Raw genomic sequence first — 26,754 nt, forward strand, 5'->3', positions numbered from 1 at the left:
TCTATCTGGTCTGTTCGGCCTCAACCCGTACAAAAGCCTCTTTGGCGTGTTCTGTCTCAGCCTGTTCAGCGCCCGCCTCTTTGGCTTGTTCGGCCTCAACTAATTCAGCTCTAACCTCTTTGGCCTGGTCAGCCTCCTACTGCTCAAAGGAAACACCTTTCGTTATAAAGTCAGCCAGCGTCTGGCCTTAATGGCCGTCTGCGATTAATAACCAAGGTCATACTCAGACAGCTCGATAGCCCATTTGACCATCCTCCCTAACGTGTCAGACTTGGACAAGATCTGTTTCAAAGGCTGGTCACTCACCACCACGATGGGGTGATCCTGCAAGTATGACCTAAGTTTTCGTGTTGCGTGAACTAGCGTTAGAACATACCGTTCAACCGCGGAATACCTGGCCTTCACCCCTTGTAGAGCGCGGCAGACGTAGTACACCGACTTTTAGACCTTATCTTCCTCCCGAACTAGCACCGCACTGACTGCCTCTTCTCCCACAACTAAGTAGATGAACAGGGTTTCGTCCTGTCCAGGAGAAGTTAAGGTCGGCAATTCGGCGATGTGATCCTTCAGTTCGTTGAACACTTTTTGGCATTCATAGGTCCAATCGAACTGGGGACCTCTTCTTAGGACCTTGAAGAAGGGAGAACCTCGAACTGCCGATTTTGCTAGGAATCTGTTCAAGGCTGCCATCCTACCAGCTAGTCATTGCACTTCTTTTATATTTCGGAAAGGAGCCATATCCATGATGGCCTTTATCTTGTCAGGGTTAGCTCTTACTCCAATTTTGGATATCATGTATCCTAAGAATTTGTTCGACCTGACCCCAAAAGTACATTTCTTAGGGTTCAACTGCATTCGCGATCTCCGAAGGATGTCAAAAATTTCTCTAAGGTTCGCAATGAACTGCTCTTGGGTTTTGCTTTTCACCAACATGTCGTCCACATAGACTTTCATATTTCGATCTATTTGGTTCTTAAACAGCCTGTTCACTAACCTTTGGTAGGTCGTACGTGTGTTTTTTAGTCCAAATGACATAATGACATAGCAATAGGTACAGTACTCAGCGATGAATGAGGTCTTCTCCTGATCTTTCTCATCCATGGCTATTTGGTGGTATCCTTTGAAGATATTCAAGAAACTGAAGATCTTGTATCCCGTGATTGAGTTCACAAGCAGGTCAATTCGAGGAAGTGGGTAACAGTTCTTTGGTCAAGCTTTGTTCAGGTCGATGAAATCCATGCACATTCTCCAGACCTTGTCGTCCTTTTTTATTAGTGCAGGATTAGCCAGTTAGGTCGGATAGAAGGCCTCCTTCACGGTCTTTACCTCTAATAGCTTGCCTACCTCATTTTTGACGACCTCATTCCGTTCAGGAGCGAAATTCCTCTTCTTCTGCTTTACAGGTCGGACGCTGGGGTCTACGTGCAGCTTGTGAACTGGCTGTTCGGACGAAATCCTCGGCATGTCATTCGCACTCCTTACGAAGATTTCAGCATATTCCACCAAGAGGGATTCTAAAGGCTTCCTGATCAGTTCTCTCAAGCATGCGCCGGTCCAGACCACACGATCTGGTCACTCTTTGCTGATCGAGAGTTTGAGCAGCCCCTCATCCATCTCCAGTCTCTCCTTCTCCGCTGGCTTTTAAGGCTCTAAGTAAGCTGTTTGAACTACCAACTTCTCCTTACCCTTGAGAGTGGCGATGTAGCAGGCCCGAACTACTTCTAAATCTCTTAGCACTTCAGCTACTCCTACAGGCGTGGAAAATTTCATACTAAGGTGCAGAGTTGACCAGACAACTCGGAGTGCGTTCAGGGTAGGCCGCTCGAGGATCATATTATACGATGATGGTTCTTTCACCACCGCGAAATTCACCAGAACAGTTCGACATTTTGGCGGTACCCTCACCGTGACCATGAGAGTATCATTTTTTCAGGTCTTACTGGTGGACCTGCAACGCCAATCAAGGGAGTTCGGATTGGGATGAGCTGCTTGTCTTCCAGTTGCAGTTCTTTGAAGGTCTTATAGTATAACACATCAATGGTGCTCCTATTGTCTATGTACACCTTCCTCATTTTGTAGTTGTACGTTATGACCTCTATCACGATGATTTTATGGTTATTGGAAGCCAGGGGTACTGCATCCTCGAGGCCATAAATGATCTGCTCATATATTTTTAGTTGTTTATTTGGGTTTTTCTCACTAGAAAGGGGACGGTTGCTCTGTCGAGTTACGTGACTATCTCCTCTGACGGGTGCTCTCGCAATAGTATTGATTACCCCCGCTAAATTCTGTACTTCCTGTTCGGGAGTTTGGTCCCGAGGACCCCGAGTTCGGTCACGGAAGTAGTTCGCGCGTTCTTGTTTGTGCTCCTCTCGTCTCTGGTCAGTTCGTCCGTTTCGGATGAACTATCTAAGGTTTTCTCGTTTGATCAGCTCTTCGATGTCCTTCTTGAGGTCACGACAGTTCTCGGTATTATACCCTACGTCACGATGGTATGCATTATACAAACTCTGATTTCGTCTGTTCTTATTGCCAACCAATTGTCAAGGGGATCAAGAAAGACCTTCCTGTTCCATTACCATAAGGACCTGAGCCCTGGGCGCTGTGAGGGAAGTCCAGACCCTCTCTCTTTCAAAGGGCCTGTTCCTGGGCAGGCGATTGAAGGTATTCTTTCATGCTTGATCAGGTCACGCATCTCCCTGATCCATGTTCTTTCTCCATTTTTCGTCCTCATTCTTTCCTCCGCGCTCTTGAAGCGATTGCCTCCTCTACATTAGCCTATTTGTGAGTTCGGTCCAGCATTTTTCAAACTGACTTGAGAGGTCTTTCGACGAACTCAGTATATAGCTTCTGTGCGCGCAATCCGTTGATGAAGGCGGCCATGACAACATTGTCGTCTCGATCTAGAACCTGAAGAGACTGGTTGTTGAACCGCAACAGGTATTCGTGCAATGATTCCTCACGCGAGCTAGCTGAAAGACCGAATTGACTTAAGGGGTAATCCTTGAAACCATTGACGCGTCTTTCCTTCCAGGAACATAGGAAAGGTCTTATACTTGATTGCATCAGCAGTTGTTTGTAAGTGCATCTATATCAAAAATGTGAACAAATGATCCTCCGAATCTGTGGTCATAGTGTAGGACTTTATATTTGGTATTTTGAATTTTGTGGGCAGTGGGTAATTCTTAATGTCGAGTACGAAGGGGGAGTCAAAATATTTGTCCTTTTCTGGATCCAGCAACAGATCCAGTTCGTCCTGTATCTGGCACTCTTCTCTCCTTGGAGAGTGCTCCATCCGAGAAATTTTTCGAAAAAGTTCAGGATGCTCTGTTCGGGAGTTCCTGTGAGAAAGTTCCAAAACTTCGATCTATTCACGTGAGACCTCCTTTTGTGTCCGCTTTTGTCGGGGGTTGGGGCTTCCCGTTCTAAACTCTGAAGGCTCAATTTCACCCGTCTTCTGGGTCTTGGGCTCCTGGTCATGGTGGTCTCTGGTCTGCCCTTTCAGGTAGTTCACAATGGTTTCGAAAGTAGGCAGATTTTTCGCCTCCGCTTGCACCAGCTGTTTAGGCGGGATTCGCGAGAGTTCTGTCCCCTCGTCCCCAGGAGTTAGACCTTGATGGGGATTTTGGGGATCGCTTCGCTCGTTCCCTTTGAATTCATCAGCGTTTCTTTAAGATTTAGTTTTCGGCATATTTTCGCAAGGAAAGAATTGCATTCCCACAGACGGCGCCAATTGATGCTGTTACCAAGAGCGCGATCCGAATTGAGCAGTACTGGGTTGCGCGAGTTGCGGAGGAACGAACTGACGAATGAGGTATGTGAGCGACCTGACTTGCAAAAGAATGAACAGCGGGACCAGTTCTCCGTTGTGAATCCGATGGTCAAGTTAGCAATAGCTAAAGGTAGAGCAACAGTATTGATTACTGTAGATGGTGTACCTTGTCTTGTCTGGTTGTGCTGTACTTATAAGCTATTGGGTAATAGTTTTCTTATAGGATTAGGAGCCCTGCTAGAGAGGGATTCCTCTTAGGCTTCCGTCTGTTGGCTCCGAAGGGTTCAGGGGGCTGCGGCCCACCAGGCCCATCCAGCTGGGAGGCGACGACCATGCGCGAACTGGCGCCCCACCTGTCCGAGCTGATCTGGCCACTATGTTCGAACTGACATGTGGCTTTGGTGGATTGGCTCCACCACAAAGACCTTAGTAGCAAGATTGTTAACGTTGGAGTTACGGCAAATAGTTGTGAAGTAAAGTTCAATGGTCCTCCAGTTCGTCATTCACCAGTTTGTTAAATATCTAGGATGAAGAAGTAGTGTGATAGGTTGTTAATTGTCATTAGATGGGTAGTTTTGTAACGAAATAACTCTATCTTTTTGCACCCATTACGGTGTAGAGTTGCTGAATTTGGTATTGTTTGGATGTTGCAGGAAAAATAAGAGGTTTTGATCAGAAACGGCTAAGAAAATAAACGAACTGAAGTTGTCTAGACCAACTCTGGTGCCGGTCTTGGTCTGATGAAGTGAGGAGCTAAAGTCCGAAGGAATTCTGGTGCCGGTCTTTGCGGCAATCTTATCGACGGTTTTCATTGGGTTTTGACGCATACGTTTGTTTTTAAAGTTGAAGGAAACCTAATCTAAGGAGGATTCACTTGTAACCACTAGAGGCTATATATAGGAGTTATTTAGGTCATTTTAAAGAGAAAAAAAAAACATTAGTCTAGGAAGGAATACATATTCTTTCATCTTTTCTCATAGTTTCTCTTGGAGATCAAGATCAAGTGTGAGAAAAGCGAATCAAGGAGAGCAAGGAAGAGAGTTGGCGAAGGGCACTGCAAAGTTCTTTTCCCTCAATTTTTCTCCTTTGTATTATTTCTTGAATTTGTTGTTTAATTTGTTCATTATGTCATACTAAATTTATATTAGGGCTAGGGTTCTTATGAAGAAGCATTGATTAATTCTTTCAATTAAAGTTCTTGTCTTTAGTTGTGATTTATATATCTTGAGTTTAATTTCGTGTTTATGTTTGATTACCATGAACCTGACCTTGGGGTTGCATTGAATTGAGAAAGGATATATAACCGTACATTAGATAGATAAACGTACTTAGCCTATCACGAAAGCATGTTAGAATTTGTATGACACACTTATATCACCAAAGTTCTCAAGGGGTTTAATTGAGTATTTGCAGTCTCCAGAGAAAGACAAAATTTAGTTAGGTACACTTTAGATGTATCAAGAGGTAATCTAAAATACAATTTTGTGGTGCGTTCATAGTTTGACAAAAAAATAATTGGAGAATTAATTCAACTTCTGGATTAAAATCCTGAACTCTAGACTTGCTCAACTATTGTTTTCCTACTTCTCAGTAGTTTAATCCAATCAATTGCTAGTTCCTGCATGATAATACAATATCTCTACCAGTTTAATCATTTGTGAGAATAATTAAAGTAGAGAAATTTGATTCGTCCTTATGGGTTCGATCCTGGAGTACTTCAGGTAAATATTACTATGATCGACCTTGTGGGTTGGCAAGAATTCGTCGATCATAGTGGAATATTTTTAACTAATTATCCTTGTTAAAAAAATGTTCCCACTAATTATCCTTAGTGGAATTATTCACTAAGGCCGCCTACCAAATACTTCCAATTAGTATTGGTTGTGATTAACAACAAATGATAGTTAATGAAATTAGTTACTTTTGGTTCATAAGTGTTTCAAGATTAATGAATTAATCCAAAATGAGGGAGTTGAATTAGTGAAAAATATGGAAGATCATAATTGAAAAAATAGCCTAGGATATCGTATTTAATAGAATTTGGACATATAACTATGGTAAATATGAATAAATTTTGTTTTGTAAATCTGAATAATATATTGTGCCATACGTGCCTTTACATGAATATAAGATATTCGCTTGGAGACAAACTCACAATAGATATAGGGTGAATTTGATAAAATTGAAATCTAAAATCTGAATCTCTTAAGTTATCTAAAGTATTTAATCTTAACATTTGAGTATATTTTGCATTAAATGATAAATGAACAGTTTATTACTTATTTTCTAGAGTAAGTTTTAGCTAGACAATTTAGATATCTAAACGTGTTAAATCTAAACCTATTATATTTAAGTGCTAGATTAGATTTTCAGAGGCCATAATCATATAATTACCCATATGCAATTAACCAAAGCAATCCTCTCTACATGCCTTCTAGATGCGCATATATGGAAGCTAAAAAGGTTATGTAGTAATGCATGACAGGAAACAAATATGACCCGTAATTCCTTTACCTATGTATTTGTTAAATCATTGCCAATAAGTACCTCTACATTGATGCAAACCATTTTTTCCAATCTTGGATAATAGATGCAATCAGCCTAACATATTTGCAATGTCAAGAATTGGCCTCTCTGCCTTGTTTTCCCACTTGATAGTTGCACAATTCCTGTAAATTTTGAGTGCAGACGCAACACTAATTGCTAAAGTTTGTGCCAGAACACTGCAACCTGATTATTGCTACATTTGCATTTAAGGTGATGCTAATCGAGATAGAGAGGATGTAAAAGGGCTTGCAAGACAATCGATGACTTGTTCTGGAATAAAAATATCGTGTCAATAACGATTTTGGTAACTTAGTGAATAAAACATCTGATCCTAAATTTAAGGAAACATGCAAAACTTTGATTGCTAGCGCTTTGCAATATGTGGTTCAAGCACGAAAGATTTTTATGAGTGGCAATTACAAGGAAGCATCAAATGTGACTGCCCCATCTCCCCTTAGGCCATATCCAAGGGTTTGACGGACCGCCTACCCAACTCTCGTCAGGACTCAATCACGCATCATGAAATTTATAAATAATAACCTCAATAATAAAAGTGATATGAATTGCAAAGATCAATGTGTACACTCATAGATCTCCAATGCCCATACAATCTATAAATATGACCAAGGAGTCAAACTTGCAAAAATCAAACCAAGCAAACCAGCTAGACATCTTTGGAGTGCTCACGTGAGCAACTAACAAATTTAGATGAAATCTAGGCCTTTTCCAATTTCCACTCTCACGTTCTCATCTCTGTAAGGAAAACAAATTCATGGAATGAGCTAAAAGTCCAGTGAGATTCCATGAAAACAGGCAAGTAAACTAGCAAGCATGATACCATCATAGGATATCAGGAAACTACTCATGCTCATATTGATCATGGCATAGTGTATAGTAAAGTAGGTAATCATATAGATCATGCAAAAGTATACAATAAAGAGCATATTCATGTCAAAGGATATAGTCCGCTCTCAGGAGCAGGTTCCACAATAGCTTGTCCGAGGTCTGTTGACTCTATATCAACCAGGAAATTATAATGTCCGTAGATCACTATTAAACATCAATCTCCGTCCACCGATCATCCCCCTACCGGACCCGAACATCAAAGAAGTACCCATGGTTCGTCGATCTGCTCAACCAAGCCCTTACTTATTCGATTCAACGAACTAACCCTGGGTTGGGTTTATAGCCCCAGATATTCAGGTATTCAAGATCTGGCTTATACTCCCAAGTATTCAGGTATTCAACAGTGGAGTCGTTGACTGTTATCCAATATTCATGCAGTTAATGATTGAAAACATTAGTTGTCACTTAACGTTTCGTATTCAGAAATATCATAGTTCAAGTCATGAATTCCAATCAGGAGTAAACAGGTTAGGAACTTGTCCTTTACTCAAGGTTGCCCAACTTACCCGATTGCTCTAAGGTTGGTCTGAAGTAAGAGGTCCAACGAGGGCTCAGTTCAGCTATTACCAACCTACATTCATGCATACGCATGAGCAACCCAAGTTTTCACTTACTCGACGTGTCGGATAAGGATCCAAGGGCTTAATTCAACTGTTGCAAGAGAAATTCATCCGATCTACAACCATGCACATAAACATGAAAGTCCGCATGCAAGATTAATTATTTCAAGTTCACGAAAGTCGAGTGCACATAAAGGTACACTCGCCTAGACAAGATCAATTAACAAGCAAGCTCAGCATATCATGTTTTCAAACATTTCAAGTACATATATGAACAAGATATCAAAAGCGTAGTTGAGTTAGGTCAACTGCGATAAAGTATACATTTGCCTATGAAATGACAAATCATGTGACTAGCAATTTCTAGCAACAATGAGCACGAATAGGCAGTGGGAACATTCACCATGGCAACAAGCTTAAATGTTTGCCTCAGGAGCACTTCCGACCTCACCTTCAAGTCCTAAAATCAAGTATGTAAAGTGCCATGAGATCCACTACTCCAAACTACTTTATTCAAAGGAAAATACTTTCAAACTGACCAAGTTATCTGAACTCCAATCATGAAATCAAGTTCAAAATGGTCCTACAACACCAACTTGAAGTTGGAAATGTTTTGAAGAATAGAATTTTCTCCAATTTTGTGCGATACTATTTGAAAAATCATATCTCAAGTTTCTTAAGTCTAAAATTTATAAACTTTACACCGTTGGAAAATAGACTCAAAGACTTACAATTTTCCAGAAGACATATTTGTAAGATTCTATCCACAATTCAGTCAAATTTCAATCTCAAGTTGCTGCTTCATTCAGTAGAAAAACAGAACAGGTGCGGAAATTCAGTCAAATTTGGAAAATCACAGATATTCATAAGAATTGAGAAAATTTTTGAGATTTTCACGGTAGAAATTAATATAAATCTAGTTTCAAACGCAATAAACATAACTCAATTCTGACCTTTCTACATGAAGTTATAACCAATTTTTCAAAACTGCATAGAGTTTCCTGCGAAAATTTCTAGCAGCACAATAATGAAGAAAAACAAGGTAGTGCACCACTTTTGGTTATGATATTCACTCCAATTCAACACACCATAGTTGTTCAAGGTTTTAACAAGTGAATTGAGCAAGATTGTGTCCAAAAAATTACCAAACTAAGGGTTTAAGGCTAAAAGATAGCAAGGTACAAGGCTGCCCTGCCTGCCAGAAATTTCAACAATGGAACAAGCAAAATCATGAGGCTTTCACCTTCCAAAATTCACAGCTTTTATTCAAGTTTAACATAGAAAAAGTCCCAACAAATGTTTGGAATAGGTTTTGGCCAAAACTTATCATAAAAAGGTTGAAGAAAAATATGGTAACAATTGTAGTCAGCAAATTAGAGAAAAGTACCAATGAAAACCCTCCATTTCATCTCAAATTCAACACATAAGTAAAGCTTAAAGTTTACCCAGTATCTTAGGCAAATTTGCCACAAATTCACTCCAAGATGATTCCTAATCGGACAGCATTTCCCCTTGATTTCTTAACTTTCCTTTCCAAATTCAACACTTATATTCGTAGCAATCTGACCTCAATCACAATCACAAGTTATAAGTTATAAAGTACACTTGTTCAAACCCACAAAAGCTACCCAAAATAGACTATTATCCAACTCAATCATAACCACATCAAAGCTGGAAAAAAATGTAACCTTAAGCTGAAATTTATATACTAAAGCCAAAAGTTCATATAATGAAGTCACAAGTGCACACAAAAGCTAGAGAAACTCCATGGCAAGACAATAAGGACATAACATAGCTAAAATCAACATTTCAAGGCTGAAATTTCTCTCTCAAAGCTGAAATTTTTCCAATCACCACACAAATCATGAAATTTTTCCTAGAATCCACCATAATCAAGTTATATATCCAACAAAAGGCAAGATAAGAGTGAAAAGAAGGTTGCTTAGTGTGAGAACCCGTAAATTTCTCTTATTTTTATATTATTTTATTTTATTCTCTCACATGCATTTTCTTCATTATACCTTCTTATATTGATTTTTCCAGACATTTTATAAGTAAGTAGAGTTTTTAAATCATTTTTCTAGTTTAAATTAGTTCATATTAAGTTTGAAGTGTATTATGGATGTGGGGCCCATTAGTGCGCTAAGTGCGATAAAGTTTTGCCAATTAATTGAAGTTTTGTACAAAGGAATATTACTGTACAAGGTACTAGGAGACAATTAAAGATTAGCTAAATAAATTACCATTGGTAGACAAAAGAATAGAATTGAAATCCTAAAGGACCATTTGTCACAAAACTATTGGAACTTGGACTTTGACCAACCTTTCTTACCTTTCTTAAAATCAATTTTGACCAACATTTCTCTTCATTGTTTTGAGCTTGCTTGCCCGAAACTTTGAGGGAGAGAAAGGGAGAGAAACCATCATCTTCTACTTCAAATTCTTGTCCAAATCTTAAGTTCCAACCAATTAAATCGCAAACTACTCCATAAAAGTGCTAGTTAGGGTAGTTTCCAAGGTGTTTGTGGAGCTAATTTGGGAAGAAGAATTCTAAGCCACCATCTTTCTTGAGGATCCAAGGTACTTTGCTTGCAAAATCCCTCTTTGTTTCTAATAGTTGCCAATTAGTGGTTTAAAGTTGTAGTTTTGGTAGTTTTATGAGCATATTTCATAGTTTGAAGTAGTATTATGAAAATTTCAGTTTTTATGGTAATTTTTTTGCCCTCATGAGATGAGTAATGGTTCGTCATGGAATGATAGCTCTATATTGCGTGAAATGAAGCTTTGGTATGCTAGTTTTGGTTACCTAAAGAAATTTCAGCTTATGTGCACAAATTCTAGCTTAGGGTTAGTAATCTGCCCTGATTTTGCACTGCATGTTTGTCCTTGAGAGAGACCGAATTAGCCCTTTCTCAAAACATAAAAGTTGTAGATAATTGAGTTAAATAGCTACCTGTAAAATTTCAGCTCAATCGGAGCACTGTAGCATGTGAAATGATCGAATACTCTTGACTACCCATAAGCCCTATTTCGCGAACAGTTTTCTGTTTTCATGGAGATTTCCATTTTTGACCTTGAAAATGCATGTTTTAGCCTTGGAGGCCTTCATAAGAAATGTAGGTATATGTATTAGCTTTGAAACGCCATAAAATTTGCCCCAATCCGATAAGTGTAGCTTCAGTTGTGACCAAAACGCCGGTAGATGTCAACCTGTTGCTTAGCTATTTGTTTTAAAACTAGTTTCTAGCTTCTAACTTGGATTTCGATGGTTGCATTGCTAGAATTGTCTTGTATTTGGGTGACTTTAAACCTAGTGGAAGAGTTATGGTGTTAAATATATTTATGTGTTGAATTGGGCTGATTTGAAGAAAAATGAAGCCATGATGGCTGGAAAAGTAAGGAAATTTAGGGGAAAATACTGTCCAATTTTCTAGGCCGTTTGGTTCCTTTAAGTTTGTGTTACATTTTTGGGAAAAAATGAAGGGTTTTGGGGGTTGTTTGTATCCCTAATACCAACTGTTATCCTTTTGCTCAAAAGTCACATTTTTATTCTTTTGTACTAGTACTTAACCTGGAAAGGCATACGACTTGTAGTTGAGCCTCACTTATGCATTCCATTTACTGGGTTTATGGATGTGCGAACTATAATTGTTTTATCTTGGTTATTTTAGGATTTCTTGACGATTAAAACCACTTTGGGTAAAAACTTTTGAAGTACCTGTACTGGAACTGGTGAGTGTACCACTCCCCTCATTTGTTGCGTAACTTGGTTCCTGTACATGCAATTTGTGATTTGAATAACTGTACTATCCGTTTATTTTATTTGAGACGAGGGTGTACTTTATCACACTCATTCTCGTATCTGTATGTCTATTTACTGTGTACAATTAACTATGTTATCTGTGCTTAATCTGTTGTCATTTGGAGGGTTGAGTCCAACGACTATTCTGTGACTTTTGAGCTCAAATCCTGTGGCTAGTTACTCGAGTTGAGCCGGCAAGGGCCTGGTCGATTAGATAACGAACCACGGTAGTCCGTTTTTGGGAATCTTTGGGTATTGAGACTCTTGATTCCGGTATACTCAAGTATACCACTTCTATTTCTGTTGAGGTGTTCGGGCCCGGTAAGAGGTATGTTTGGTGGACGAAATTTGGTATAAAGTGGGGTCTACGGACATGGTTGTTCTTTATACATTGACGGAGAGTCAATAAGTTTGGTTCAAGTACAGCAATGGGAATTTTGGCTCCTGAGAGCCACCTGTATCCTTTCTATCTAAGGTATTTGTTCATTTCTCTATTTGATATACCTATGTGACTAATTGAACATGAAGTTCCATGATTCTTGACTGCTATTATTTTGGTACCTCATTGAGCGTAAGCTCACCCCCTTCCCGTTATCTTTGTTCTCCTTTCAGGGGCAAACTTTGTATTCATGATTTTGGAAGAAAGGGTCGAGCTAGTGTAATTATTATTTTGTTAAACTCTTTTGCAACCGAAGCCCGAATCGTATTTTTAATTGTATAAATACTTTGGCTTGTATTTTAGTTTAGTTAATTTGTTAAAGACTCCGATGTAAATATATGTATAAGTGTTTAATCTTGTCTATTAAGTGTATTCATTTGAGATATTATGATTTTATGGTTTGGTAAGCATGTTCTCACCTTAGTAGTCTCCGATTGTTCATTTTCTTTGGGTCCTATCGCGCGTACTATAGAGTTTGTGAGATTTGACTCCGTAGTTCTGGCGAGAGCTGGGCAGGCGATCCGCCGAACCCTTTGGTTCGCCTTAGGGGGAGGTGGGGCTGTCACACTTAGCTTGATACCTTCAACCCCGAGGATAACAAGCCAATCAAAAGGGTTGCAATGCTTTCTTTCTCCTAAGACTTCACTAAGAGCTTCCCTCCAAGTTGGATTCAAGGTTTTATGGCGTGATTTTGGTTTCTATCTTGTTTGTTCACTAAAAAGGCAAGGATTCAAGACTAGAAATTGGTTTCTCTCCTCTCCCTTTCTCTCTAAAGGTTCGGCCAGCCCAAGGAAGAAAATGGGGAAAAATAAGAGTAAAGTGGAAGCTTAATGGTGTAAGTAAGTTGTCTTCATTCTTGGTCAAAGTTCCATGGATCATTGACACTTGGCAAGAGAAGGATGAAATGGTTAATTGATAACCTAATTACCCTTCTTTCTCCTCCACAAATTTCGACCAAGGGGGATGATAAATGAAGGATTTCTTTGGGTCAAATTTTCAAGATAAAGACCAAGAAAGGTCTTGGTCAAAAGATGGCTAGATGTCCGCCAAGTGTTGCCGTGGGGTTCCAAGCTTATCTTCTTGTCTTTCCTTTGTCTCTAATGGCCAATCTATATTGTTTTCCTCCAATCCACTCTTAACACTTCTAATCACATAAACCTTCTTAAAAACATATCTCTTTTTGTCCACTAAATTTATTATGCAACTCACTAGGGGGTGCCACTTCCACAATGCATTATGAACTTAACATACACTAATTTATAGGAGAAAGTGTTTAAAAATCTTAACTCACTTATAAAAATATCTAGAAAATTAAGGCAATAAAGCAAAGTAAAGATAATGTATTCAAAGAAATAAAAGAAAAGATGAAATAATTTTCGGACTCTCACATCAAATATACTAGAGAAATTTGTCAAAGATTAGTGAGTATGTTACAAAAACATAGGGGTGTCAATTGGGTTTTTTTTTTAACCTGACTTTAGCAAGCACAAACTTGCACTCACAATAAACTTTTGGAATTTGAGTTTCAGTCTCATATTAAAAGGCTCAAACTCAATTCAAACTATTATATGAGTTTCGGATTCAAGCCGAACTTGGCCTAAACTCATAATTATATACATAATTATATATAATACATATTTTATAATTATGAATTAATACAAATTTATATATAAATTATTAACATTTTATGTCATAATATGTATAATTATAAATTATAGATAATATTATATATTTTTTACATATATAATTATACTCATATATGGGTCAGGTTTTAATGGGATTTGAGTATAATATGATCCAAACTCATTCACATTTAGTTTGGACCTAATATTTAGGCCCAACCTCTGCCCCCTAATATTTAGTGAGCTTCTTTCGTGCTGAATAGGCTAAGCTTGGGCTGCCCCAACTCTATTAACAGTCTTACAAAAACATAACGCTCATTGACTAGATCATTTCGCCAAAGATGCCTATCAATTTGAACAACATAAAGGGGGTTTTTTTTTCAAGAAGTTGCTGTTGCAATTGTGCTCCAAATTTAAGTATATTTCTATTGGACTTTTAAACTTTTATCTATTAGATAAAATTTTTTTGTGTTGATAATGTATAAATCATCGAATCTAGAGACATGTCACATATGCAAAATTTAGAGTTAAAATTCAAATTTTACACATATATTATGCAACCAGATCCGCTAGTATATATACTATCAATCTAGGAAATATAAATCCTTATGATTATAGTTTCATTCTAGGCATTTGATCAAGAATGAATAATAAAAAAATGATGTATGTTAAGTATCAATTTTGAATAATATTTATATGATTCTAACTCTTCAAAATCACATTGTTTTGATCCAGATTGACGAGTAAGATGTTTATTTTAAACTTGGTTCAAGATAGGATATTAAAATTTTCCTGTTGAAAATTTTTGACTTTTTGACTTACATATTGTTTGTTGTATAAGGAAAAAATATTATTTTGAGAGACTCAAATTAGAACTAAATATAGGAAAAAGCGGTGGATAAGTGTTAAAAAGGAAAAGTTGTTCATCTATGACTATTTAGTAATGTATATGAATAAATTTGCACAAAGATGGATTACTTATCCAGAGAGAGGTGAGGGTCATAAATAAGAACAAAACTGGATTAGTAACTAATCTTATCTCGTCATAATAGTATATACACTATCAATGTATATAAGATTAATTCTTTGTACAATTTTTTTTAAAATTTAAGCCACTTTCGAAAGATGAGTTTGGGTTAAACCCCTAGAGTAATTTATTAAAGAAGGCTTGAATCAATTAAATGGCTTGGATTTTTTGTAACCGAAAATACTCAAGACTGTAGAAAACTTTGAAAACATAAATAACCACTATGACAAGAATCTAATTACTAGCCGAATAAACTTATATATATATATATGTATGTATATATATATATCCTATTTAACACTTTATATGGAGGGTAAATGAGTCTTTTCCTAGCTCAGGTATTCGTATGCATTGCACCTAACAAAAGCTATGAATGATTTTGTCCTCATGCAAGATAGGAATGACATTATGTCATTATCATTCTGTATTCAACTTCAATAAGTATTAATCCTGAATTAATTTTTTGTTATTTTCTCCAAAAAGAAACAAAAACACAATGCCTTTAGATACCACTAAATCGATGCAATAAATCTAATCACCATGAATTTCTAAGACTCCAACCTTGGCAACTTTTGCAATTTTATTTGAAATACTATGTTGAGAATTGCCCTTTTATCCTTCTTTTGCTGCCTCATGGCTGCCCCATACCTACAAAATGTGAGCAGAGATGCAGCTCTAATAACCAAAATTTGTTCCTAAACACCACGATTTGACTGTTGCTATATTTGCATCCGAGGTGATGCTAATCGCGATAAAGAGAATATAAAAGAGCTTGCAGGACAATCAATAACTTGTTCCGGGACACAAACGTTGTCCGTGCATAATGATTTCGACAACTTGTACTCTTACTTGCACAAAAGGAAAAAATAAAGGGTTTGTTCCCAAGCAAGGGAGTCTAGGTAGGTATCAGTTAAAAGAAAACCAGCAAGTTCTTTGGCACACGCTTGTCTCCTTCGATAGAAGTATAGACATTTGCAAAATGCTAAAAATTATGTTCAAATCGAAGATTACTAAATTCTACAGATCACATTACACATAATCATAGAACTATATTGTCGCTTGGAACATTTTATTTTATCTTCTTTAACAGAAGCTATGTCCATTCGAAGTACTGCAACCGGAGGCAAATTGAAAAATGGATAGCAATAGAATGGAAGTCATCGCAGAAAACTCTTCAAAACTCTTGGAAAATATTGCCCAACTTTTGTTCAAAAGCTTCAAACTGAACGAAAATTAAAAGATTTGCTGATATGCCAACAAGAATTTGTCAATTGCTAAATTTTTTTCTCTTTGCCACCTTTTCATTACTTTATTGTAGAACCCCATAAGTAGACGGGTTTTTCTTGAGATGCACTTTTTCATTTGTAGTGTATACACTTAGAATTGTCCTCCCAATACACAACCAAATTCTCAATTAAATTTTTTAATCATTTTTCCTTATGAAATTGTCAGCTAATGTCTTTGGGAGCTTAAAGAATAAATTGGGAACAAACTTTGTAGTCAGAATTTTCAATCAGGCCTTTTTGTAAGTCACTTATGAGTCATGACCGGGGTTATTTTATTACCAAAAACCAACGTATTATTTCAAAATTAGAAGGGTACTAACTGAAAATATCAGAAAATATCACAGTAGGTTTCTGAAATTATCTAAAAATATAACTGATTTGGCAACATTTAACACTTGTCAACTAATGGATGAGATAGTTGTTTAGAGAAGATATGGACTGCCACCGGTCTTGGATATTCACAACTCAAACCGATCGAATTTATGTTGCAATCAATTGCTGGTTGTCATTTCTGGAATCCTTAGATTTCATTATTTAAGAGAAGAGATCCAGGAGTTCTTCATTTCAATTCTCGTTCAACAGTTTTTGTTTGGGTAAGTTTCTCGTTGAGGTTTTTTTTTTCATAATTTGCTATCTTTACTCCATTCATGGATGATTGTTTTAATTTCTCTGCTATAGTGATTATTTGTCATGTAAAGTTGATGTTTTCAAATACTTTCTTGATCCTTTCACATACGTACATGGAGTATATTTCTTTCGATCACAATGAATTTACCTCAACAACCCGCTAATTTGATATATGTCCAAAACACTGATTTCCTAAAACACCGTATTTCCCTCTTCCTCACCACCATCACCTCCTCTGCCACCCCTCCTCCTCCCTTTTGCCTACTACCTGCTACACCTCCATCTCCCTTATTTTTTTTATCCCTTCTCCCTCCCTCTCCTCCACCTCCATTTCCTCATTCTCCTCCCTCTTTCTCCCCACTTTCCCACGATCCATTCCCTTTTTCCCCTATCTGATTTGGACCAGTGGTGGGAGGTGGCGGGGATAGATAGAAAGATGGGGGAGGAAGGGAGCAGAAGGGGGAAAAAGGAAGAAAAGAAGGAGCAAGATGGTGGCAGTCGAGGGTGGCAGTGGTGTGGAAAGGGTGAATTTTTTTTTTATTTTTTTTTACAGTGGTGTATTTGTTTGTTGGTGTTTTCTTAAAACTTCTATAGCCAGAAACGCACTCATGTTAATTAATGATTCTTTCAATTTGATCACGAGTGCAGCAAAATCACATGGCTTCATTTGGCAAAGTTTATATGTTTGCTTGGCTCTTGTGGGGAAGCTTAGGGGTTCAAGTGACAGGCGATGATTCCGAGATCAGACGTGTCTGCGACAAGACAGACTACTTTTACTATTGCTATGATTGCTTGAGTGGGAAAAAGGGATTCAACAGCAACGGAGCAGACTTCGGTGGCAAATCCATCTTGTGCACTATTAATGCATTTGTCATCGTGCGAAGAACAACTTTAGAGTTTTCATTAAATTCTACCGGACATTTTCAAGAAACAACAAAGGTCTGTCTGGAAAAATTTGACTCATGCATGGGTTATTGTAGAGCCGCACTTAAAGCATGGAGACTGAAACGAAAATCAGATGCCATCCAGTTTCTTAATTTTAGCTGATAACAGACCCCATCTCGCAAGAATATGTCAAACAACTAACCAAAGCGAAAAATCTCATTGAGGTGTCTCTTAGAATTGTCGCTCTATCATGATCAGCATTAGTTTTGCTCCAAATTAATTTGTAAAATTGGAGTGTATTATTATTATTATTATGTTAATGTTCATGGACTCCAGTTGACTTCAATGCTGCTGTATTATTCTTGTTACTCGATTTAGATTTACATTTATAGTATTGTTAGCAAATTTATCTGGTTAAGCGTGATGTTATTTAGTGGAGTCCAAAAAAAAAAAAAGCTTCCACCTGATTCTTGTGTCGTAATTTTAGCTTGCCCGATGTAATGGAAAATTTTGCATAAAGGGTACAAGATTTCCCTTTACACTTCCAGAGTTTATCAAGAGAGAAGGGGTTGGGAAGGCGCAGGTGAAACGAGTCTTCTCATGAACTAAAAACAAAAATTTTGGATGTACTCTCCAGTGCCTTTTAGAAAAATGATAATGGTGAACTTTTTCAAATCGTCTATTAATGTATTTTAAATTGATTTGAGAGGAAAGAATCTTTTCATCAAAGATCATCCAAGATTATAACAATCTAATAGATTTTTTTGGCAACATTGTTATGATTAATATTCTTGCAATGTTACTGCGAAATTCCTTATGATTGTGGTCGTCTATAAGGGTACATAGATGACCAATTCAAGATGGGGTATATCGAGAAACATTCCTTTGAGTAGAGTAAAAAATTTTGGATGCTATTAGGATTTGTGTAAACTAGGGCTGCAAACGAATCGAGCCGCTCGCGAGCCGCTCGAGTCAAGCTCGAGTCGAGCTCGGCATTAATCGAGCTCGAGTCGAGCTCGAGCCAACTCGAGTCAAACTCGAGCTCGAACTCGAGCTCAGAATATTAAGCTCGTTAGCTCGCGAGCCGGCTCGCGAGCTTGAGTATATATATATTTTTTTTTATTTTTATTTTTATTTAATAATAAAATTACGTATATTATATATATATATTTTTTATTTTTTGTTTTCATAGTGAAATTACGGATATATCCTTAATATTTTATTATTTATTCATAAAAATATTATTTTATTTATTTTTTTAAAAATAAAATAATTTTTTTTTAATTTTTTTCGAGCTCGGCTCGACTTGATTCGAGTCGAACTCGAGCTCGAAAATTGCCAGCTCGTCGAGCTCGAGCTCGAGCTCGAGCTTGGTAAAATTTAGTCGAGACTCGGCTCGATTAGCTCAAAGCTCGACTCGGCTCGGCTCGTTTGCAGCCCTAGTGTAAACTGAACTAAATGCCACATGTCACAGTGTTCCTTTACTTGTGCCTACTTAAGGTTTTGATTAAACAAAATTCGAAGTTAAATAAAGAACCAGTAATATAACTCACCACTGTTTCTGTAATAATCAAACTCTCAACGGTTGAGACTATAGAACGCAAAGGTTCTGAGCTCTAATCTATTCATATGCATTGCACATAACAAAATCTATGAATGATTCTGTCCTTGTGCAAGATAAGAATGACAATGAATGATTTTGTCCTTGTGCATGATAAGAACGACATTATGGCATTATGATTCAGCATTCAACTTCAATAAGTATTAATCTTGAATTAATTTTTTGTTATTTTTTCCGAAAAGGAAATAAAAACACAATGCCTTTAGATACCACTAAATCGATGCAATAAATCCAATCACCATGAATTTGCAAGACTCCAACCTTGGTATCTTTTGCAATTTTGTTTGAAATACAATGTTGAGAATTGCCCCTTTATCCTTCTTTTGCTGCCTCATGGCTGCCCCATACCTACAAAATGCTAGCAGAGATGCAGCTCTAATAACCAAAATTTGTTCCAAAACACCGCGATTTGACAATTGTTTTATTTGCATCCGAGGTGAAGCTGATCGCGATAAAGGGGATAGAAAAGGACTTGCAAGACAATCAATAACTTGTTCCGGACACAAACGTTGAACGTTCATAATGATTTCGACAACTTGTACTCTTACTTGCACAAAAGGAAAAAATAAAGGGTTTGTTCCCAAGCAAGGGAGCGTAGGGAGGTATCAGTGAAAAGAAAACCAACAAGTTCTTTGGCACACGCTTGTCTCCTTCGATAGAAGTATAGACATTTGCAAAATGCTAAAAATCATGTTCAATTCGAAGATTACTAAATTCTACAGATCACATTACACATAATCACAGAACTATATTGTCGCTTGGAACATTTTATTTTATCTTCTTTAACAGAAGCTATGTCCATTCGAAGTACTGCAACCAGAGGCAAATTGAAAAATGGATAGCAATAGAATGGAAGTCATCGCAGAAAACTCTTCAAAACTCTTGGAAAATATTGCCCAACTTTTGTTCAAAAGCTTCAAACTGAACGAAAATTAAAAGATTTGCTGCTATGCCAACAAGAATTTGTCAATTGCTAAATTTTTTTCTCTTTGCCATCTTTTCATTACTTTATTGTAGAACCCCATAAGTAGACGGGTTTTTCTTGAGATGCACTGTTTCGTTTGTAGTGTATACACTTAGAATTGTCCTCCCAATACACAACCAAATTCTCAATTAAAATTTTTAATCTTTTTTCCTTATGAAATTGTCAGCTAATGTCTTTTGGAGCTTAAAGAATAAATTGGGAACAAACTTTGTAGTCAGAATTTTCAATCAGGCCTTTTTGTAAGTCACTTATGAGTCATGACCGGGGTTAATTTTATTACCAAAAACCAACGCATTATTTCAAAATTAGAGGGGTACTAAGTGAAAATATCAGAAAAAATCACAGTAGGTTTCTGAAATTATCTAAAAATATAACTGATTTGGCAACATTTAACACTTGTCAACTGATGGATGAGACTGTTGTTCATAGAAGATATGGACTGCCACCGGTCATGGATTTTCACAACTCAAATCTACCGAATTTATGTTGCAATCAATGCTGGTTGTCGTTTCTGGAATCCTTAGATTTCATTATTTAAGAGAAGAGATCCAGGATTTCTTCATTTCAATTCTCGTTCAACAGTTTTTGTTTGGGTAAGTTTCTCGTCGAGGTTTTTTTTTTCATAATTTGATATCTTTACTCCATTCATGGATGATTGTTTTAATTTCTCTGCTATAGTGATTATTTGTCATATAAAGTTGATATTTTCAAATACTTTCTTGATCCTTTCACGTACGTACATGGAGTATATTTCTTCCGATCACTCTGAATTTATCTCAACAGCCCGTTAATTTGATATATGTCCAAAACACTGATTTTCCTAAAACACCGTATTTCCCCCTTCGTCACCACTACCACCTCCTCTGCCGCCCCTCTCCTCGCTTTTGCCTACTACCTGCTACACCTCCCTCGCCCTTATTTTTTTTTTATCCCTTCTCCCTCCCTCTCCTCCACCTCCATTTTCCTCATTCTCCTCCCACTTTCTCCCCTCTTTCTCGCGATCCCTTCCCTTTTTCCCCTATCCGATTTGGACCAGTGGTGGGAGGGGGCGGGGATAGATAGAAAGATGGGGGAGGAAGGGAGCAGAAGGAGGAAAAAGGAAGAAAAGAAGGAGCAAGAAGGTGGCAGTCGAGGGTGGCAGTGGTGTGGAAAGGGTGAATTTTTTTTTATTTTTTTTTACCGTGGTATATTTGTTTGTTGGTGTTTTATTAAATCTTCTACAGCCAGAAACGCACTCATGTTAATTAATGAATCTTTCAATTTGATCACGAGTGCAGCAAAATCACATGGCTTCATTTGGCAAAGTTTATCTGTTTGCTTGGCTCTTGTGGGGAAGCTTAGGGGTTCAAGTGACAGGCAATGATTCCGAGATCAGACGTGTCTGCGACAAGACAGACTACTTTTACTATTGCTACGATTGCTTGAGTGGGAAAAAGGGATTCAACAGCAACGGAGCAGACTTCGGTGGCAAATCCATCTTGTGCACTATTAATGCATTTGTCATCGTGCGAAGAACAACTTTAGAGTTTTCATTAAATTCTACCAGACATTTTCAAGAAACAACAAAGGTCTGTCTGGAAAAATTTGACTCATGCATGGGTTATTGTAGAGCCGCACTTAAAGCATGGAGACTGAAACGAAAATCAGATGCCATCCAGTTTCTTAATTTTGGTTTTGAAATGTATTTCGACTGTGATAAGCTGATAACAGACCCCATCTCGCAAGAATATGTCAAACAACTAACCAAAGCGAAAAATCTCATTGAGGTGTCTCTTAGAATTGTCGCTCTATCATGATCAGCATTAGTTTTGCTCCAAATTAATTTGTAAAATTGGAGTGTATTATTATTATTATTATGTTAATGTTCATGGACTCCAGTTGACTTCAATGCTGCTGTATTATTCTTGTTACTCGATTTAGATTTACATTTATAGTATTGTTAGCAAATTTATCTGGTTAAGCGTGATGTTATTTAGTGGAGTCCAAAAAAAAAAAAAAACTTCCACCTGATTCTTGTGTCGTAATTTTAGCTTGCCCGATGTAATGGAAAATTTTGCATAAAGGGTACAAGATTTCCCTTTACACTTCCAGAGTTTATCAAGAGAGAAAGGGTTGGGAAGGCGCAGGTGAAACGAGTCTTCTCATGAACTAAAAACAAAAATTTTGGATGTACTCTCCAGTGCCTTTTAGAAAAATGATAATGGTGAACTTTTTCAAATCGTCTATTAATGTATTTTAAATTGATTTGAGAGGAAAGAATCTTTTCATCAAAGATCATCCAAGATTATAACAATCTATTAGATTTTTTTGGCAACATTGTTATGATTAATATTCTTGCAATGTTACTGCGGAATTCCTTATGATTGTGGTCGTCTATAAGGGTACATAGATGACCAATTCAAGATGGGGTATATCGAGAAACATTCCTTTGAGTAGAATAAAAAATTTTGGATGCTATTAGGATTTGTGTAAACTGAACTAAATGCCACATGTCACAGTGTTCCTTTACTTGTGCCTACTTAAGGTTTTGATAAAACAAAATTCGAAGTTAAATAAAGAACCAGTAATATAACTCACCACTGTTTCTGTAATAATCAAACTCTCAACGGTTGAGACTATAGAACGCAAAGGTTCTGAGCTCTAATCTATTCATATGCATTGCACATAACAAAATCTATGAATGATTCTGTCCTTGTGCAAGATAAGAATGACAATGAATGATTTTGTCCTTGTGCATGATAAGAATGACATTATGGCATTATGATTCAGCATTCAACTTCAATAAGTATTAATCTTGAATTAATTTTTTGTTATTTTTTCCGAAAAGGAAATAAAAACACAATGCCTTTAGATACCACTAAATCGATGCAATAAATCCAATCACCATGAATTTGTAAGACTCCAACCTTGGTATCTTTTGCAATTTTGTTTGAAATACAATGTTGAGAATTGCCCTTTTATCCTTCTTTTGCTGCCTCATGGCTGCCCCATACCTACAAAATGCTAGCAGAGATGCAGCTCTAATAACCAAAATTTGTTCCAAAACACCGCGATTTGACTATTGTTTTATTTGCATCCGAGGTGAAGCTGATCGCGATAAAGGGGATAGAAAAGGGCTTGCAAGACAATCAATAACTTGTTCCGGACACAAACGTTGAACGTTCATAATGATTTCGACAACTTGTACTCTTACTTGCACAAAAGGAAAAAATAAAGGGTTTGTTCGCAAGCAAGGGAGCCTAGGGAGGTATCAGTGAAAAGAAAACCAACAAGTTCTTTGGCACACGCTTCTCTCCTTCGATAGAAGTATAGACATTTGCAAAATGCTAAAAATCATGTTCAATTCGAAGATTACTAAATTCTACAGATCACATTACACATAATCACAGAACTATATTGTCGCTTGGAACATTTTATTTTATCTTCTTTAACAGAAGCTATGTCCATTCGAAGTACTGCAACCAGAGGCAAATTGAAAAATGGATAGCAATAGAATGGAAGTCATCGCAGAAAACTCTTCAAAACTCTTGGAAAATATTGCCCAACTTTTGTTCAAAAGCTTGAAACTGAACGAAAATTAAAAGATTTGCTGCTATGCCAACAAGAATTTGTCAATTGCTAAATTTTTTTCTCTTTGCCATCTTTTCATTACTTTATTGTAGAACCCCATAAGTAGACGGGTTTTTCTTGAGATGCACTTTTTCATTTGTAGTGTATTCACTTAGAATTGTCCTCCCAATACACAACCAAATTCTCAATTAAATTTTTTAATCTTTTTTCCTTAGGAAATTGTCAGCTAATGTCTTTGGGAGCTTAAAGAATAAATTGGGAACAAACTTTGTAGTCAGAATTTTCAATAAGGCCTTTTTGTAAGTCACTTATGAGTCATGACCGGGGTTAATTTTATTACCAAAAACCAACGCATTATTTCAAAATTAGAGGGGTACTAATTGAAAATATTAGAAAATATCACAGTAGGTTTCTGAAATTATCTAAAAATATAACTGATTTGGCAACATTTAACACTTGTCAACTGATGGATGAGACTGTTGTTCATAGAAGATATGGACTGCCACCGGTCATGGATTTTCACAACTCAAATCTACCGAATTTATGTTGCAATCAATGCTGGTTGTCGTTTCTGGAATCCTTAGATTTCATTATTTAAGAGAAGAGATCCAGGATTTCTTCATTTCAATTCTCATTCAACAGTTTTTGTTTGGGTAAGTTTCTCGTCGAGGTTTTTTTTTTCATAATTTGATATCTTTACTCCATTCATGGATGATTGTTTTAATTTCTCTGCTATAGTGATTATTTGTCATATAAAGTTGATATTTTCAAATACTTTCTTGATCCTTTCACGTACGTACATGGAGTATATTTCTTCCGATCACTCTGAATTTATCTCAACAGCCCGTTAATTTGATATATGTCCAAAACACTGATTTTCCTAAAACACCGTATTTCCCCCTTCGTCACCACTACCACCTCCTCTGCCGCCCCTCTCCTCGCTTTTGCCTACTACCTGCTACACCTCCCTCGCCCTTATTTTTTTTTTATCCCTTCTCCCTCCCTCTCCTCCACCTCCATTTTCCTCATTCTCCTCCCACTTTCTCCCCTCTTTCTCGCGATCCCTTCCCTTTTTCCCCTATCCGATTTGGACCAGTGGTGGGAGGGGGCGGGGATAGATAGAAAGATGGGGGAGGAAGGGAGCAGAAGGAGGAAAAAGGAAGAAAAGAAGGAGCAAGAAGGTGGCAGTCGAGGGTGGCAGTGGTGTGGAAAGGGTGAATTTTTTTTTATTTTTTTTTACCGTGGTATATTTGTTTGTTGGTGTTTTATTAAATCTTCTACAGCCAGAAACGCACTCATGTTAATTAATGAATCTTTCAATTTGATCACGAGTGCAGCAAAATCACATGGCTTCATTTGGCAAAGTTTATCTGTTTGCTTGGCTCTTGTGGGGAAGCTTAGGGGTTCAAGTGACAGGCAATGATTCCGAGATCAGACGTGTCTGCGACAAGACAGACTACTTTTACTATTGCTACGATTGCTTGAGTGGGAAAAAGGGATTCAACAGCAACGGAGCAGACTTCGGTGGCAAATCCATCTTGTGCACTATTAATGCATTTGTCATCGTGCGAAGAACAACTTTAGAGTTTTCATTAAATTCTACCGGACATTTTCAAGAAACAACAAAGGTCTGTCTGGAAAAATTTGACTCATGCATGGGTTATTGTAGAGCCGCACTTAAAGCATGGAGACTGAAACGAAAATCAGATGCCATCCAGTTTCTTAATTTTGGTTTTGAAAAGTATTTCGACTGTGATAAGCTGATAACAGACCCCATCTCGCAAGAATATGTCAAACAACTAACCAAAGCGAAAAATCTCATTGAGGTGTCTCTTAGAATTGTCGCTCTATCATGATCAGCATTAGTTTTGCTCCAAATTAATTTGTAAAATTGGAGTGTATTATTATTATTATGTTAATGTTCATGGACTCCAGTTGACTTCAATGCTGCTGTATTATTCTTGTTACTCGATTTAGATTTACATTCATAGTATTGTTAGCAAATTTATCTGGTTAAGCGTGATGTTATTTAGTGGAGTCCAAAAAAAAAAAAAACTTCCACCTGATTCTTGTGTCGTAATTTTAGCTTGCCCGATGTAATGAAAAATTTTGCATAAAGGGTACAAGATTTCCCTTTACACTTCCAGAGTTTATCAAGAGAGAAGGGGTTGGGAAGGCGCAGGTGAAACGAGTCTTCTCATGAACTAAAAACAAAAATTTTGGATGTACTCTCCAGTGCCTTTTAGAAAAATGATAATGGTGAACTTTTTCAAATCGTCTATTAATGTATTTTAAATTGATTTGAGAGGAAAGAATCTTTTCATCAAAGATCATCCAAGATTATTACAATCTGTTAGATTTTTTTGGCTACATTGTTTTGATTAATATTTTGGCAATGTTACTGCGAAATTCCTTATGATTGTGGTCGTCTATATGGGTACATAGATGACCAATTCAAGATGGGGTATATCGAGAAACATTCCTTTGAGTAGAATCAGAAATTTTGGATGCTATTAGGAGTTTTGTATACTGAACTAAATGCCACAAATCACAGTGTTCCTTTACTTGTGCCTACTTAAGGTTTTGATTAAACAAAATTCGAAGTTAAAAAAAGAACCAGTAATATAACTCACCATCGTTTCAGTAATAATCAAATTCTCAATGGTTGAGATTATAGAACGCAAAGGTTCTGAGCTCTAATCTATTCATATGCATTGCACATAACAAAAGCTATGAATGATTTTGTCCTTGTGCAAGATAAGAATGACACTATGTCATTATCATTCAGCATTCAACTTCAATAAGTATTAAACTTGAATTAATTTTTTGTTATTTTTTTCGAAAAGGAAATAAAAACACAATGCCTTTAGATATTACTAAATCGATGCAATATATCTAATCACCATGAATTTCTAAGACTCCAACCTTGGTAACTTTTGCAATTTATTTGAAATACAATGTTGAGAATTGCCCTTTTATCCTTCTTTTGCTGCCTCATGGCTGCCCCATACCTATAAAATGTGAATAACCAAAATTTGTTCGAAAACACAGCGATTTGACTGTTGCTTTATTTGCATCCGAGGTGATGATAATCGCGATAAAGAG

The 26,754-nt window shown here is 37.0% G+C and overlaps 1 protein-coding gene and 3 long non-coding RNA genes across 4 annotated transcripts; 3 read left to right on the forward strand and 1 right to left on the reverse strand.

The window, feature by feature from the left end:
- Positions 1 to 204: 204 nt before the first annotated feature.
- Positions 205 to 690, reverse strand: LOC140008631 (uncharacterized). Its single transcript, XM_072053461.1, has 2 exons — positions 448 to 690; positions 205 to 324 (listed from the first exon to the last, which is right to left on the reverse strand). Exons 1-2 carry the CDS (start codon positions 688 to 690, stop codon positions 205 to 207), a joined length of 363 nt encoding a protein of 120 aa, XP_071909562.1.
- A 15,687-nt stretch (positions 691 to 16,377) lies between these two features.
- Positions 16,378 to 17,819, forward strand: LOC113694278 (uncharacterized). Its single transcript, XR_011815406.1, has 2 exons — positions 16,378 to 16,554; positions 17,237 to 17,819. It is a non-coding gene; the product is annotated as an uncharacterized lncRNA (long non-coding RNA).
- Positions 17,820 to 20,536: 2,717 nt separating this feature from the next.
- LOC113694279 (uncharacterized) lies at positions 20,537 to 21,967 on the forward strand. Its single transcript, XR_003449302.2, has 2 exons — positions 20,537 to 20,672; positions 21,357 to 21,967. It is a non-coding gene; the product is annotated as an uncharacterized lncRNA (long non-coding RNA).
- A 2,201-nt stretch (positions 21,968 to 24,168) lies between these two features.
- On the forward strand, positions 24,169 to 25,594 carry LOC140007988 (uncharacterized). The gene is made up of 2 exons (XR_011815407.1): positions 24,169 to 24,302; positions 24,987 to 25,594. It is a non-coding gene; the product is annotated as an uncharacterized lncRNA (long non-coding RNA).
- The last annotated feature ends 1,160 nt before the right edge of the window (positions 25,595 to 26,754 follow it).

The sequence above is a fragment of the Coffea arabica genome, chromosome 6c (assembly GCF_036785885.1).
Source record: "Coffea arabica cultivar ET-39 chromosome 6c, Coffea Arabica ET-39 HiFi, whole genome shotgun sequence".
In the NCBI taxonomy this organism is placed as follows: domain Eukaryota; kingdom Viridiplantae; phylum Streptophyta; class Magnoliopsida; order Gentianales; family Rubiaceae; genus Coffea; species Coffea arabica.

Coding starts and splice junctions, on each gene's coding strand:
- LOC140008631 (XM_072053461.1), bottom strand. CDS start 690: ATGGCAGCCTTGAACAGATTCCTAGCAAAATCGGCAGTTCGAGGTTCT. Junction 325..447: donor TAGTTCGGGAGGAAGATAAG/GTCTAAAAGTCG, acceptor TCATACTTGCAG/GATCACCCCATCGTGGTGGT.